The sequence below is a fragment of the Muscardinus avellanarius genome, assembly GCF_963383645.1.
Source record: "Muscardinus avellanarius genome assembly, chromosome: 2".
NCBI classification, from domain to species: domain Eukaryota; kingdom Metazoa; phylum Chordata; class Mammalia; order Rodentia; family Gliridae; genus Muscardinus; species Muscardinus avellanarius.
Window position 1 is genome coordinate 57,309,861 of NC_137787.1, and position 17,494 is coordinate 57,327,354.

The 17,494-nt window shown below is 38.8% G+C and overlaps 1 protein-coding gene across 1 annotated transcript in view; it reads left to right on the forward strand.

The window, feature by feature from the left end:
• Window positions 1-8,451: 8,451 nt before the first annotated feature.
• The window catches only part of CCDC141 (coiled-coil domain containing 141), a gene marked incomplete at both ends in the record, with an annotated part of 200,424 nt that continues 191,381 nt past the window's right edge, over window positions 8,452-17,494 (forward strand). Inside the window, 2 exons of the mRNA XM_080689625.1 lie at window positions 8,452-8,553; window positions 10,335-10,457. Of these exons, the coding sequence (XP_080545751.1) occupies window positions 8,452-8,553; window positions 10,335-10,457 (225 nt within the window). The remainder of the gene's footprint in view (window positions 8,554-10,334; window positions 10,458-17,494) is intronic.

Genomic DNA, 17,494 nt, shown 5'->3' on the forward strand with positions numbered 1-17,494 from the left:
TGCAGGTGTTAGTAACTTCTTTATCCACCATTGCCTTTCATGTGCGTCCCATGACCCCGGTGAGTGCTGTGTTAACAAAAAGCAGATTCCCACAGCCAGGCACTTCTGTGAACATTGGTGTGAGGCATTCTTACTTGCAGTGAGGATGTGAGTCTCAAAAAAAAAAAAGAAAAGAAAAAAGAAACACAAAACAATTATTAGTTAATTGTTAACTCAGTTAAATTTAAAAATTAATATATAGTTGAATTTGTTAAGATATCTTTCTCATTAAACCAATGCCAATAAACTGCCAATGAGTCATGAAATACTACCTATGTACAACTCAGAAAGCCAATGTAAAACCATCCCATTATTAAAAATAGCTTCATAATCTACAACAAAAGTGTACAGGCACACAAAAACATACAAATGTATATGTATACATTACTCTTACACTGTTTCTCTTTTTGAACCCAAGGATATTCTACCTCTGAGTTATACCACAGCCTTATTTATTTATTTATTTATTTATTTATTTATTTATTTTGGTAGTGGGGATGAAACCCAGGGCCATTCTACCTCTGAGCTACACCCCAGCCCTAATTTTTTATCTTTAGTTTTGAAACAGGATCTTGCCAAGTTGCTTAAGGGTCTTGCTAAATTGCTACGGCTGGCCTTGAACCTTTGATCCTACTGTTTTAGCTTCCCACATACTGAGATTACAGGCATACATCACCACATCTGATTTATATTAATCTCTTCAATTATGTCTTAATGCTTCTTAGTAAAGTATGTTTTAAAAACCTTCTTATTTAAGCCGGGTGTGGTGGCACAGGCTTGTAATCCCCGCACTTGGGAGGCAGAGACAGGAGGATTGCTTATGTTCGAAGCCAGCCTCCCTGGCTTAAGAGACCCTGTTTTCAAATTTAAAAAATATAAAAATAGGTCTGGGAGTGTAGCCCGGAGGTAGAAGGGTTTCCAGGAACCCCAGTACCACCAAAAAAATAAAAAAATAAAACCTTATTTAGCCAGGTGTGGTGGTGCACGCTTGTAACCCCAGCATTTGGGAGTCTGAGACTAGAGATTGCAGTTCATGGACAGCCTCAGCTACTTAGTGAGGCACTTTGTAATTTAGTGAGACCCTGTTTCAAAACAAAATATAAAAAACAGGGCAGGGGGTATTGCTCGGAGGTCGAATCTCCCTGGGGTTTCATCCCCAGACCCACAAAACAAAATCTTTCTTATTTTAACTCTTTACAGACTTTCTACTTATAATCCATGGATAGTAGCCATGCCATTCGGGGTAGTTGATTTTTATGTCCTTGGGTTTTAAATTATTTTTCTTTCCTTGGCAAAAATTACGTCTGCCTGGGGGAAGTGATAGCTCAACTAAAGTGTCACTGCTGGCTTCCCAAGTAGCTGGAATGGCTGCTGCTTCGGAGGCCTCCCTGGGGACTACTCGAAGATGGAAAATTCTCAGCCTCGACTTGAGTTCAGCAACAGTAAGGAAAACAAAAGAAATGTGATTTTTCCAAAATCAAGTTGACTGAGGCTCCTGTCATTTCCCAACACCATCTCCCTCTGGAGGCTGATTCTCAGCACACTTCATTAGACCAAGAGGATCGTATCAGAGAGAAGCCTGCCGCCTCAGAGCCTGTGGACCCTGCTCCACGCAGGTAGGCAGTCATGTGATGTAAACTTGTAAAAATAAACTTTGCATTATTTTAAGCCACGGACTTTAAATAATGCAAAGAAAGATCTGTAGAGTAGTTGAAGGGAGGTAGGGAGGGGAAAAGAGAGAATGGAAGAACAAAAGAGTTCAAATAATACTCTGGAGATACGTGAAGCTGTTGAGGCATCTCACCGACTCCTGTGGGGAGACGGGTGGGGAGTGGGTCAGACGCGGAGGGAGGCACATGAAGCACCGTGTGCATGGGCATTTCAACACACTGAACCTCACTGTGATGTATAATCGCAATGCACTGACAAGATAATTTAAAAAATAAACACGCAAAAACTTTTCTACAATTAAAAAACGTTTTTGGTTTGAGGTATTGTATATATCTTTCTTATTCAAAAAGGGTTTTTTACAAATCAATGATAGTCATCGTCTTACTGTTTATCAAAACAGGTGTGAATATTTCTGTTATCCCAATTGACAGCAAGGAAACCAAGCAAGGGAAAGAGGTTGAGAGAGTTTGACTCCAGGGCCCAGGTTCCTAATCCATTGCCTTTGCGAGGCTGTCATTGGTGTTTATTGTTGTCTTTGTCATGGAATCTATTTATTGTTCCTGTTAACTTCTGGATTCCAATAGAAATAACCTGACAGCACCCTCTGGTTTCCCTGGAAAATTTCAATGTAATTTTTATGATCCAAGCTTGGGTACCTAAACACACCAGCTTTTATCACAGTGTGCTTTTGTCTTGTTTCTCTGTTTTATGGGTTAAGGCTTGCCTTTTCTCATGAACTCTCAGCCTCTGGAGAGCAGGGCCTTTCTAGTTTGCTCATAGCTATATTCCTAATTTAGAAGCGTCTGGTATTTAGCAACACCTAATAGCTGTTGGTTACACAAATAAATACTGAACAAATGAATTATATTAAGACTCCCTTTTTTCACATGGTTGATATGATTTATTTATTCAGTATTTTTAAGCACCAATTCTGTGCCTGGTATTATGATATTTATTAAATGCCAGTGCCTCTTCTAAGAACTTAATGTAAAACAATTCCTGATCTCTAGGATGACCCTATGAGATAATTTGTAAAGACCTCAAAATTTTAGGACATGGATTCTTTCCATAAAGAGCTGCAAATATGATTAAGAAGTAATGCTTATGTAAAGGAAATATTTTTTTAAATGTTGAGTTACATTAACATTTTGAGGAAAGAGGAACATAGATATTTCAACTTCTAAAAGGATTTGATATTTCATCTTGGTCTTAAGACATGGAAGGAATTTAGATAGATAGAGGAAAGAAAGGAATGATATTCCTAGATGGAATTTTTTTTTTTTTTTTGGTGGTATTAGGGATTGAACGCAGTAGCATTCTACCTCCGAGCTATACTTCCATTCCTATTTTATTTTTATTTTGAAAAGGGTCTTGTTAGGTTGATGAGAATCACTACTTTCTGAGTCTATCCTTGGACCCAAGATCCTTCTGTCTCAGCCTCCCAAGTACTAGGATTACAAGTGTGTGCCACCATGACACCTATAAATAGACAATTGAATTAAGGTACAGAACAAGGATGACCTTTGGGGTCCATGATTAATAATATATATGATTTGTCAGGGAGCCATGCCATGGATAGGTTTGAAACCCAGAAAGGAAAAATTAGACCAGGGGTGGCTGAAATCAATGAATCATCGTGCATGAATGTGTGGGTATATGTACTTTATTTATTTATTTATTTATTTATTTATTTATTTATTTATTTATGGTACTCTGGATTGAACCCAGGAGCATTCTATCTATGAGTTACACCCCAATCCTATTTTATTTTTTTATTTTGAAACAAGGTCTCACTAAGTTGCAGAGAGCCTCACTAAGTTTTTGAGGCTGGCCTTGAACCTACCTACACTCCTCCTATCCCAGCCTCACAAGTACCGGGATTACAGACATGTGCCACCATGCCCAGTTTATGTACAGCATTTACAATGTCAGGAAAATAAGTGGGTCCAGCCCTATTAAGTGGATTTCAGAGATAAAAAGTGTAAGGCACTCATACTAGTTTCTGACATGTAATAATCAGACACTAAGTGGGTCGCTATTATTACTGACACTAATGATGGTAGCAGATAAAATTTCGCTTTGAATTTTTAATCTGGATAAATAGACCCATGATGAATTATTTACATCTCATCTATCCAGTTGGTTTATAAAATTGAATGCAGTTTAACCAGTAATAGTATTGATTAAAGGCAGGGGACATGGTTGATAGTTAAGTGTTTGCCTTGCATGTGTAGAACCCTGGGTTCAGTCCTCAACACCACCCCCCAAAATACCGACTAAATCAAACACCTAAGATCCTGTATGAAAAAATGTGAGCAAAGCCATATGTGGTGGCACATGCTGTAGTCCCAGTACTTGGGAGGCTGATACAGGAGGATCTTAGGTTCACAGCCAGCCTCAGCAACTTACAGAGACCTGGTTTTAAATATATATATATATATAATCACTAGGGTGTAGCTTGGAGGTAAAGTGCTCCTGGCTTTATTCCTCAGCACACCACACACAAACACACACACACACAGCAGAGCCTACATATACTCCAGTAAGGATAAGGTGTTTTAATGGCAAACCCATTGATAGAGTGGAAAAATAATCACATGTAAATATCTTTTTTTTTTTTTTTTTTTTTTATTTATTTTTTATTGGTGCAATGTATTCATACATCATAGTGGTATAAATAAGATACTTTTGTAGACATACATGCACACATCGCCCAGTTAGCCCCTACCCGATCCCCACCCCATTCCCTCCCCATCCCTCCTTCCCACGCTTGGCTTAGTGGTTGACATCTAGTATTATAGCAATTTATACAATATTAACATTGATAATCTCACATAACAGTTTCATTTGTCTGGTACCAAACTTTTGATGACTTAAAGATAATATTTTAATATTTCTTTTTGCTTTCTTTCTTACCAGAGAATATTTTTTTTTCTTTTTTTTTTTAGGTGAAACTATCATACATTTATTTATTTATTTTTCAGAAAAAAAATCTATCCTGATATGGAATATGGGCTCTAGATACCCAAAACAGTCTCAAAGAAGAACAAAGCTAGAAGATGTATATTTTCTGATTTCAAACCATATAAAGCTACAATAATTGAAACAGTGTAGTACTGTTCTAAAGGCAGATATATAAACCATTGGAGCTAAATAAAAGCCTAGAGATAAATTCTTCCATACATTGTCAAGTTATTTTTGACAAGGTTTCCATGAACTTTTGGTGGAGGAAATACTAGTCTTTTAACTAAATATTGTTGAAAAATAATAATAAATGAAAAATAATAAAATTGGACCCTTACCTAACACATATACAAATATTAACTCAAAATAGATAAAGGACCTAAATATAAAGTACTATCTTTTAATATTTTATTTAAAAATGTGCTATCTGAAACTCTACACAAAATCTAGTCATAGCTTCATGATTCCCCCTGGAGAACATTTCACAAAATTTCAGTTTGTATAAATACAGGCATTTCCCATAGGGATAAACAGAGAAGGCACAATAACCTCCCCAAGACCCACTATGAACTTCAAAGGTATGAGACTGCCTGGAAGGAAGCCTTTTGCTTGGGTTTGGTTCCCTTTTCTCCTTTTCTCCCCCTCCCCCTCCCCCTCCTCCTCCTTCTCCTCCTTGATGATGATAGAGGAGAGAGAGAATAGATAAACTGATTCCAAAAACCCTTATTACTTAAACATTTTTAAAAATTCCAGGGAGTTCTGAGTTCCACCCCCAGCTCCTTTTTGCTTTGCAACAGAGTCTGGCTAAGTTGCGGAGGATCTCCCTAAGTTGTTGAGGCTGGCCTCAAACCTGTCATTCTCTTTTCTTAGCTTCTCAGGTACTGGACACCAAGTACTGGGTACCACGACAAACAGTTCAATGTATTTGTACTACTATTCTTCAAACTGGAGTTAATAATGCAATTCATAATTAAGTATTATTCGAGATGAAGAAATACCAGCTAAGGCTCTGGAGAAACCAGAAGTTGATGAAGAGGTCTGAGCCACAGGGCTTCTGTAATGTGAAAGACTAAAAAAACTAAGCAAGGGGGATAAAAAATGGGGAAAGAAAGCAAAGGGAAAGGAGAAAACAAAATGAGCTGAGTCTTTCCAAGGGTTTAAAGCCAAGAATTTGAATTAAAATAAAAACATGAGTCAGAGACCAATCGCATTCACGCACACAGTTTGCTTTATTGCTCATGTCCACCAAAGTAGAAAACATTTTCTTTATGCAACGACCTGGACGGGCTCCATCTAATTAACAGAAAGAAAGGTCATCCCTCTACCCCCACAAAAGGGCACTGCCTTTGTTGCTGAATCGCTGGATTAATTTTCTAACCAAGACTTAAATATTTCTAACTCCCTTTGCCCTTAAACCTTGGAATGCATGAGCTCTTCAGCCCCTGGCTCGTTCCTCTCCATTTCTCCTCCCCTTGTCCCCAACTAGGCCTGCGGTTCCAGACATCCCATCCTGTCCTCTCCACCTCTTTTGCAGTCGTCATCTTTCTTGAATGGGGCTTTCAGGACAGAGCCACTCTTTACTTAACCTGTGTGTTTTGCAGACTGCTGCCAAAAGTCCCTTCCCCTCCCGAGGGCCTTCTGCAGGAGGAGGCAGTCTCTAGCAGGACGACTGGCTTTGGGTGGAAGTGCCCTTACTGAGTGTTTTGAGAGCAGGTCAGTGTTTGCTGTTCCGGTTGGCAAGGTACATAATGGCTTAAGCAATACTCCTCGGGCATTTTAGTGGAGGGGGTGGCGACTCTGTGCCGCAGGTGTCAACTCTTGCTTTTTCTTGAGGCCAATTAGCTAGGAACTGGTTGCAGTTTGTTTTTGTTTGAGTGGACCAATCAGGTATTTGCTGAAGAGGAAGGAAGTGCTTTCACTATTCCAAGAGGGTTGGCTCTTAGCAGGCGCTCCAGGCCTGCCACAAGACAATACCATTCTTAATGTTTCTCCGTGTTGGGGTACCGTGGCATCTGTGGTCCCGAGCTTGCTGCAACCGCTCCGCCCATGTCATCAGGTGAAGTCCATTCAGCACAGGATCTGGGATCCACCAGTGATTCCCATCTTCCTGGAGCAGCAGGTAGATGCTGAGAGACGAAGACCAGGGTCACAGCTACAGAGCTGCAGAGGGGCCAGGACATGCTCTTGGAAACAGAAATAACTTGAATGCCCAGGTATATGTAGAAGTACTCCTCTGTGTCTTTGTTTCAAGATTACTGTGAGCCTTAGCAAAACTAAGCACTGGGGCTGACTTGGGCTTCTGAATGTCAACCCTGAACCTGAACCTGCTTTTTTTTTGTTTTTGTTTTTGTTGTTGTTTTTTTTTTTTTTTTGGTGGTACTGGGGTTCCTGGAAGCCCTTCTACCTCCGGGCTACACTCCCAGACCTCTTTTTACATTTTATATTTGGAAACAGGGTCTCCTAAGCCAGCGCGCGTGGCTGGCTTCGAACCTGCGCAATCCTCCTGTCTCTGCTTCCCAAGCGCGGGGATTACAAGCGTGCGCCACCACGCCCGGCCTGAACCTGCTTTTAAACGGAGCTAGTGGGTTTGTACAAGGAGTGGATTCATTTAATGTTGCTTATTGCTACATCCTCCACTCTGGCGCTGTCCCAGTGATTTGCAACAGTTCCAGCAGCTTTGGAGTTAGTGTCTCTGATGTGTTTTCATCTGACCTCTGACCTAAACGTCAGTGTTATTTTCAGCTGTTCTTTGACAGGGAATCCAACAGCTGCTGCTTAGTGCCACAGACAACTCAGGACACATGCAGAGCTTCTAGCAATGGGATTAATCTGCCAATTGGGCTCTGATTTGAAGCTGGTTATAGTTTTCCTGCTCACTGGATGGAGGTGAGCCTGAACTACAAGTGTTATTCTTAAATTGTGGCAAGATATACACAGCCTTTAACTGAACAAAAACCGTTCTCTTTAAGCAATTAAAAAGTATGTCAAAGTGCTTTGCTTTATAGTGGCTGCAATAACTGAGTTTGAAAATGCTACTTAATGAAGAATAACAAAGGAATCATGAACCAATAAGTATCTATTGATAAATGCTGATAGAAATATTTTTAAATGCCCCTAAGGAAATCTGAGGCTCTGAGAAAATGTGACCATTCCACATAAACTTCATCTTTTAAAGGGCAGTAAGTTTGAGAAAACCAGATTAATCTAAAAATATATTTCAAGCAATTTTGTGACATAACCCCAGAACAAATACCAGAACTTTTTTTTTTTTAAAGTACATTTTTGGTGGTTTTCTTTGCACGAAGGAGACTCAAAAACTTTTTAGAAAAGATTGATTTCCAGGTCAATGACTTGCTGGTTTCAAAGTCCATAGTTACCACTGTTTAGTTTTGATGGCAAAACTAATTTGGGTTGTCAGGATGTAATTTTTTTTCTTTCCACTTGCTATCAGACATCGGCTGATAGGCAAAGAGCTTAAAGCTGTTCTTCACGTTTCAGATAATGGCAAAAATAACAGGCGCTAGTGTTACCATACTAGGGGTGTGGCTCTTCTGCCGGTTTGCTCCTCTCTCTCACTCCCGCTCTCTCTCTCATGATAAACTCAATGGGGTTGTCTATTTTTAACCTCCTGTTCTTTCCTCTTGGCAGAGTAATCAGTGCAAGCGGAGCTCATTCCCCGAATGAATCTAAGTAACCCCGGTGGGTGCCTTCTGAAATGCCCAGGAGACACACATCCGTGCAGAGGCTGCCCAAGGTATAAGCTGCTTCTAGAGCACTATGTCCGGCCGAGGAGCTCCTGGAGTGGGCTTTTCAACCACAACCGTCAGTTCAGTAGCTGTGCAGGCTGGAGAGTCCAAAATCGTGATAGCTGTCATAAAGGTAAGCAATTGACTTTATTTTTTTTTTTTTTGTAGTTGTGAGCTTCTTGTGATGTGTTGATAGCCCTAAAGAATTTTGCACAGAACTGGCAGGTCACAACACATAGAGGGTATCAGTAAGTACACTTGTGTCCTGAAAGCGTCAAGGAAGAGAAACTTCTTCTATGTTTAAGGCAGTTCCCAAATTTTCTTTTCAGTTAGCCAGAAAGCATCTACAGCAGCCTGATTTAAAAACAAAACAAAACCCTTTACCATATACTCTGTTGGTTGTTAAAGGCAAAACACATGTGATCAGAGGAGCATGATACCAGCTGCCCAGGGCTTGTGGATTTTTAGAGTGGGAGTGATGGAGGTGGGGGAGGCAGGTTGGAGGGGCGGCACTGACTTGAGCATGCTGGAGCACGGAGACTCCTGTGTGCGCCCTATGCAGCTCTGGTTTTAATAAGGTAAAGGCACTACTACTAAATCCTTGTCACATGTTGGGGACATGAAGACCATGTCACAGAAGGTGTAAAAGGTATGTGTCAAATTTGATCTGAGAAGCAGGGAATGGAAGCCACTTTGGGGTTTACTTGCACATCTTAGGTTTAGCCTTTTACCAATTTGTAAAAATGACTTTATTCCTTATGAAAATGTTGGGTGAAAATCTCCAAAGTATTACACTTGGGTTTTGGACAATTTATCACCAAAAGAAGTCAGTGATTAATGGAGGGAAACCTAGCTAACGAGCCAGTGTTCACCAGCTGGTTACTTTCAGGACCCCAACAGACTCAATTGAAGGCTTTTCTGGCCTTTTGTTACAGCAAGGAGGACAAGGCCTCTTTAATCTGATTGCTGCAAATTTTATGATAATATGAAAATTTGAGACAGAAAAACAGAAATTGACAATGAGCAAAACAATTCACTGTAGAAGTGGAGAAGGCAAAGTGTTTCTACTGAGGCTGATTTGCCAGTGCTACTGAGACCTTTCCCCCGACGAGCAGGACTTCTGCGAAGGCCTGGCCCTCTGCAGAAGCAGCGAGCGGAGATGGGATGGGGCCTGCCTTGGTGGTGAGAACTAATCATTTGCATGGGATTTAATGTTACTTTGAGCTACTGCGGATTTCAGCAGTGAGGGAAATTTGCCATTAAAAAGGTGAACTTTCCTTGAATATGAAATATTCCTAAGGTGGGATGAGAAGTAATACCTAGGGAACAACCCATAGGAAAATCAGATGACCATGAAACATAAAGGGGGAAAAGACTTGGAAATTACACTGCAGACTCTACGTTTAACAGAGTATTGCTAAGAATGTCCCCCCCCACTGTCCCCTCCCCTTCCTTTTCTTTACTACCATCTCTCTCTATAAAGTGCACTGTACGCTCTTGAGAGGAAAGCACAGCTTACTGAAGTAGCTGTCTGATCGATGGTGATGTCTGCATCCTACTTTGCCCACGTGTCATTTGATTGGTTTTATGGAGTTTAGTTTTGTGAGTGAGAGTACACTTAGGTGAATTCTCCTGTAACTTTGTAATATTCAGTAGCACACGATCCGATCCATTGTATGTATTCCTTATTTGGGATGTTTTTAAAGTCAAATCCAATACACCAAGTGAGGAGGATTTATCCTAAAGCATAAAACAAGATGTTAGACCTGTTATGTTTCAACCTAGGTAAGACCCATCTGTATGGAAAGAAGAAAGTGTTTATATTATAACTCAAAATAAAAAAAATAGGAGGAGGGTGAAGAAGAAAGAACAAAGGGAACTAAAAGTGCATTCTATTTCATGTTTTATTTTTAGTGTGGTAAATGGATACAGCTTCAGTTGGCCGAGTCACAGCCCAATCTTCTAGAAATTGGGAGCAGTCAAGATGAAACCAAAAAACTTCTTCATGATCATGAACTTCTTTTGGCCAAGCTCAAGGTAAAGTACCACGACATGAAACACATGCAAAATTTAAAATAGGAAAAGCTATTCCTTCTATTTCCTCTTGATTCCTCAGTGTCACTGGCTATAGACTCTTTGATATGGTGCCAGACAGATAATGGAAAAACACTCCTGTTTTCATAGACAAACGGCATAGAAGAAAAGTAATAAGATTAGAAAAACTTTTCCTAATGTGTTAGAAAATGTGGGCTGGTAATATTTTCACTGTGGAGAAATAAGTATTTTTTTTCCTGGCTGACGCAGTGAAAACACATTTCATATCTTTTTATTCCATGCAGTACTGTCAAGTCACAGCAACAAATCCAGATTTTCTATTGTTAATGACAATTTCTACCAACAATAATTTAGAGATTTTTTTGGCCGCCTCTGGTAAACTATTGAAAATATCTGATTTTGTACTTAGTATAAAGAGTTCTTGAAATAATATTTTTGGTAAAATCAGAGTTGTTCCATATAAGTTGTAGTTATTTAGTTAAGAGCCTAAAAATAACATTGATTTGAGATTGTCAGGTAAGGTCAAGGCCAGCTACATAATTTTCAAGGCTAATTTTAAAATGAAAATGTGGGCCCCTTGTTCAAAAACTCAGTTACATCATTTTCAGGGAAATGGATGGAACTGGAGGACATTATGCTAAGTGAGATTAGTCAGTCACAAAAAATAAGAAATCAGATGCTTTCCCTAATATGTGAGAGTTAGGGAGAATTGGGTCATAGGAGGAACTCTAGATGAAAAAGAAAATCCTATGGAGGAGCAAACAAGACAACCTAAAGGAGGAGAAAGGAGGGGGGAAGAGGAAAATCTCTAAAATACACAATGTACTTAAACATATCTAAGTCAACCACTAAGCCGAGCAAGGGAGGGAGGGATGGGGAGGGAATGGGGTGGGAATTGGGTAGGGATTAAATCAGTGAGGTGTGCATGTCTCTACACACAAGGTTTTTTTTTACTCCAATATGATGTATGAATATAATGAACCAAAAAAAATTTAAAAAAAGAAAATCAATATTATGAGCAAAAAAAAAAAAAAAAAAGCAAAAGAGACAGGCATGGTGGTGCACACCTGTAATTTCAGTACTTGGGAAGCTGAGATAGGAGGATTGAAGGTTCCCGGCCAATCTAAGCAACTTAGACTCTCAGCAAACTAGCAAGACCTTGTTTCAAAATAAAAACTAAAAAGAACTGGGGGTATATCTTGGAGGAACAATACCTCTGAGTTTAATCCCTACTAACACACACACACACACATGCACACACACACACACACACACACACACACACAGATTTTTCTTGATCTGTCATAATTGTTTTATTTGATAGTTAACATTTGGTTCCTTCAGGTACAGGGATCACGAGAGCAAACCCTCACAGATGCCCAACCACACCCATCATTCAGTCACTCTACATAGACCTGACCCCACTGAGCAAGGGTGAGAGTAGACAGGACAGTAGAGGGTCCCCATATACACTTGAGACTCCAATCCTGGGCACCTGCTTTGTTGTCCTGGGTGACTTCACTTGCAAAACACAAATTCAAAGAAAACAAATCATGAAAAATTTCAAGACAGAGATGAGTAGCTTGTGAATCCCATAATGTTCCCTTCTGAAAACAGAATGCTGTGATAGAGCCAGCCCTGGGAGTCAGGGACCTTCACAGGCAAAGGAATTCTTAGCTAAAATCAAGTGGTTTGATGAAGATTTTGAGTCCTGCAGTGATTAGGATGTTCCTCATTTTTAGTACTTTATTATTATTGTTGTTATTTTTGTGTGATACTAGGGACTATACTAAGGGACATTCAACCTCTTAGACTTTTTTTATTTTTATTTTGGAAAAGGGTTTCACTAAATTGCTGAGGCTGTCCTTGAACCTGTGATCCTTCTGTCCTGGCCTCCCAAGTACCGAGGTTATAGGCATTGTTTTTTATTATTCTAACATGATAATTTTATACAGTTTTAAGGGAAAATAATTCTACACACATGTGCACTTTTTCATATTGGCTTAAGTGTTTCCTATGCACAAATCTAGTCCCCACACAGATTACCAATATCCAACGCAACCAATGCAAAGCCACCAAGAACTGCTGCATTCCCCACCCTCTGTCTCCTGGGGTGCAGGAGAGTTTGCTTTTGACCAAGAGAAAGATAATGTGTATAAAAAGTCAGGCAGAAAAATGATGCTAGGTGATCAGCAACTATCTCCATCAATCTATGCAAAGCCCACTTCAAATGATATTGCTTCCATGAGGCTCTCCTAATTCCTGTAAGGTATGAGTTATTTCTAAACAGCAGCAGTGTTTTGGTTGTGACTCTTAAGGTTTTACAACTTTATTCTTTATTGTGTAGCTACATTTCACTTGATAATAAGTTTTAATACTTTTATTGGTGCATTTCAATTATACATCTTAGGTTCAAAGTGATACAGACATATATGCACAGAGAGCTTAGTTTGTTTTCCTCCAGATCGGTAGTGATACCTTCATGTATGGACACAGCATTATCTGAACTGTTTCCTTCATCCACTTTCTCTCCCTCCACCTCCCTTCTTCAGTCCTCTTTCATTATTCTACTGGTTTCTCTTTCTTTTGTTTCCTCTTTTCTCTGTAGCTTCCACTTATGAGAAAAAAATATACCACCCTTGACTTTCTGAGACTGGCTGATCTCACTTAGCATCATACTCTACTTCCATTCATTTTCCTGCAGATGACATCAATTTGTTTTTCTGTATGGCTGAGTAAAATTCCATTGTATGCATATATCATATTTTCTTTATCCATTATGTAGTAAAGAAAATGTAGGTTGTTTCTATAATTTGCCTATTGTGAATTTTGCTGCTATCTGATACGCATGTATCACTATGGTATTCTGACTTTAATTCTTTTGGAAATATACCACGGAGTGGTAACGCCGGATCACATAGTATTTTCATTTTTAGTTTTTAGAGGAACCTCTATAGTAACCTCTAAGTGGTTGTACTAAATTGTAGTCCCACCAACAGTGTATGAGAGTTCCTATTTTTATACATCCTCACCAGTATTTATTATTGTTTGTATTCTTTTTTGTGTGGTATTGGGGATGGAACCCAGGAGCCTTCTACTTCCAGGCTACACTCCCAGACCTATTTTTTTCAAATATATTTTGTTTGGAAACAGGGTCTCACTAAGTAGCTGAGGTTGGCCTCAAATCTGGAAGATCCTTTCTCAGCCTCTCAAGTACTGGGATTACAAGCGTGTGCCACCTCACCCCGTGTGTTTGTATTCTTGATGATTTCCATTCTAATGGGAGTTAGAATCTCAGTGTAGTTCTGATTTGCATTTTTCTTATTGCTAATAATGTTGAACTTTTTCCATATACTTAATGGCCATTTTTATTTTTATTTTTGAGAAATATTTATTCAGGTCAATTGCCCATTTTTGGATTGGATTCTGTGAAGGTTTTTTTTTTTTAGTTGTTATGTTTTTTAAGTTCTTTATATATTTTAGATATTAGCCTCTGTCACAGGAGTGGCTGGTGCAGGGATCAAGAGTGAAGATTTTTTCCCAATTTGTGGGCTCTCTTTTCACTCTTGATTGTTTATCTTGTGTAGAAGTTTTTTTTTTATTTCATGCCATTTTATACTTGAGTTTTCAGGGGTCTTTTTTATTTTTGGTATTGGGTGTTGACCACAGGGGCATTCTGTTTACAAGCTACACCTCAAGCCCCTTTTATTTTTTGTTTTTGAAATGATTTCACTAGGTTGTTGAGGGTATTGCTAAGTTGCTGAGGCTGGCCTCAAGCCTGTGATCCCAAGTACTTGGATGACAGGTGTGTGCTATCATGCCAGGCAGCTTTTGGGGTCTTACTGAGAAGGTATGCACTCTATCCGTGCTTATCTATTAGAGAGTTGATCTTGTGCTTTCTTCTATAAATAGCAAGGTTTCTGGTCTAATTTCTAGATCTTTGATCCATCCTGAGTTGACTCTTGGGCAGAGTGAGAGATTTGGCTTTGGTTTCATTCTTCTACATAGGCATTTCAGACTTACCAGCACCATTTGTTGAGAAGGCTGTCTTTTCTTTAGCATATGTTTTTGGCTCCTTTGTAAAAAATCAACTGAGTATAAGTTTGAGGATTTGTTTCTGTGTCTTCAGAAAAATTACATTTCATTGGTCTGTATGTCTGGTTTTGTGTCAATACCGTGATATTTTTGTTACTATAGCTTCTTAGTATAATTTGAAACAAGCCTCCAGTGTAGTTCCTATTCCTAAGAATTGCTTTTGGCTATTCTGCGTCTTTTGCTTTTTCCATATGAATTTTAGGACTTTTTTTCTAGCTATGTGAAAAATAACATTTTTTATAGATATAAGCATTAAAATCTGTAGGTTACTTTTGGTAGTAAGGGTGTGTGTGTGTGTGTGTGTGTGTGTGTGTGTGTGTGCGCGCGCGCGCGTGTATCACTGGGCTTTGAACCCGGGGGCATTCTATCTCCAAGCTACATCTGTCAATCTATTTCTATTTAATTTTTTTTATTGATGCATTGTAGTCATACATCTTTTTTTTTTTTTTTTTTGGTGGTACTGGGGTTCCTGGAAACCCTTCTACTTTCAGGTTACACTCCCATACTTTTTAAATTTGGAAGCAGGGTCTCTTAAGCCAGCTAAGCTGGCTTTGAACCTGCACAATCCTCCTGTCTCCACCTCCCAAGCGTGGGGATTACAAGCGTGCACCACGACGCCCGGAGTTGTAGTCATACATCTTAATGGGGTACAAGATGTTAGAGGCATACATGCAATCCTATTTTGTTTTTTATTCTGGAACAGGGTTTCACTAAATTGCTGAAGCTGGATGTTAACCTGAGATTCTCCTGTCTCAGGCTTTCAAGTACTGGGATTACAAGCATCCATCACCATGTCCAGCTAGCATGGTCATTTTGACAATATTTATTTTGCCTATCTAAGAACATGGGAAGTCTTTATATTTTCTAAAGTCTTCTTCAATTTTCTTCTTTAGCATTCTATAATTTTCACTGTGTAGGTCTTTTACCTCCTTGATTAGATTTATTCCTAAGTATTTTATTTACTCATTTATTTTTGAGGCTATTGTGAATGGAATTACTTTTCAGATTTTTTCCAGTGGATTCATGGTAAGTGTGTAGAAATGCTGTTAATTTTTGTAAGTTGATTTTGTATCTGGCTACTTTGCTGAATTTGTTTATCATCTCTAGAAGGCTTCTGGTTAAACATTTTGCTTCTTTTAGTATAGGACCATGTCATTTGCAAACAGATATTATTTCCGTTCTTCTTTGCCTATTTGTATCCTCTAATTTCCTTCTCTTGTATTACTGTACTGGCTAGAATTTAAAGTACTATATTAAGTACAAGTGGTGATTGTATTTAAATATAAGTGATGATTGTATTTAATATAGTAAATATTGTCTTGTTCCTGATTTCACACTTGAGCTTAGCCAAAAGGCTGAGAAGCGATTGTTGTTCTTGATCTTAAAGGAAATGCTTTCACTTTTTCTCCATTCAGTGTAATGTTGGCTTTGGGCTTTTTATACTCTACCTTTCTGATATTGAAGTAAGTTCCTTCAATCCCTGATTTCTTCAGCGTGTGTGTGTGTGTGTGTGTGTGTGTGTGTGTGTGTGTGTTTTAACATGAATGGATGCTGGATTTTTTCAAATGTCTTTTGTTCATCTATTGAGATGACCATGTGAGTACTTTATTATTAGTGGCTTCTTTGGACATCAAGACCCAAATTCAGATTTGCTTTCTAAAATCAGAGGCAGATCTAATCTGCATCTGATATAGACATTGATTTTATGTTTGAACAATGGTAAATACAATTTGGTAAATCAGACTAAGAAGTTGAAGAAAAAATTAATACTAAAGAAGGAGGCTGAGCGTAGGGTATATGGAGGAAAATACACCAAGTGACATATTGATATATATCTGATTCAGTTTGAATCTTACCATGATTTATAATTATGTTGTATATTTCCAATAAAAATGTAGAAAAAATGAGGCTATTAGAATCCAGAATTTAGCCTCCTATATGATAGTTTCTTGCTTTGGTCTCTAGGCTCTGAGCTTTCTTTCAAGGTAGCAATGCCTGATTATCAGTAAGGCTTGTATATATTTAAAAATTACAATATGAAAGATCATTACACTGGAAATCAAAATATTTAGCTTTAATTATACCATTAACTTAGTATAAATTGATTAACAATGTGAGGTTTTTCTGTTATAAACTTGTCTGAAATACACAATTCCATCAACTGTGGAAGCCCAATACTTCCTTACTATTTCTGTCTATTCTCTGAGGTTTACTTTCTCTTGGTCTCCTGTGTCCCTAACTCCTTTGTATGCACCTGCTGATTGTTGCTGAAGCATATCTGAACTTGAAACCATATCCTTTCCCCAGCTCCCACTAATAATTCATGCCAAGCAGCATTTTCTGGTCCATGATGAATCATGGATGGTGGGGAGGCTCACAGCAGTCTTGTTCTTTCAGGCTGTTTCTCGAGTCTCCTTGTCCGTACTCTAGGTAAGACAGCTTCAGGGAGAATGCTTTTTTAGGTGGGGCAAAGCAGCTCTCTTCAGATCTCCTGTTCACATTTGCATACCTGAACCCATCCAGGGCTCAGCTGGGAAAGGATTTTCCAATTAACAAGATCCATCCTTACTAACTCTTTTACACTGTCAGTGGGATTGCAAATTAGTGCAGCCACTATGAAGATATGTATGGATATCCTGTAAAAGCTGGGAATAAATCCACCATACTCTATGATCCAGCTATACCACTCCTGTGTGTCTTTCCAAAGGGACTTAAATCAAAATATTATATGCATGTATATAATACATGCATATCTGTGTTTATAGCAGTATAGTTCACAATAGCCAGATCATGGAGCCAACCTACATATCCATCAACAGATGAATGAATTACAAAATTATGGGTTATAGACACAATGGAATTCTACTCAGCAATAAAGAACAAAATTATGTCCTTTTCAGGAAAAGGGGTAGACCTGGAGAACA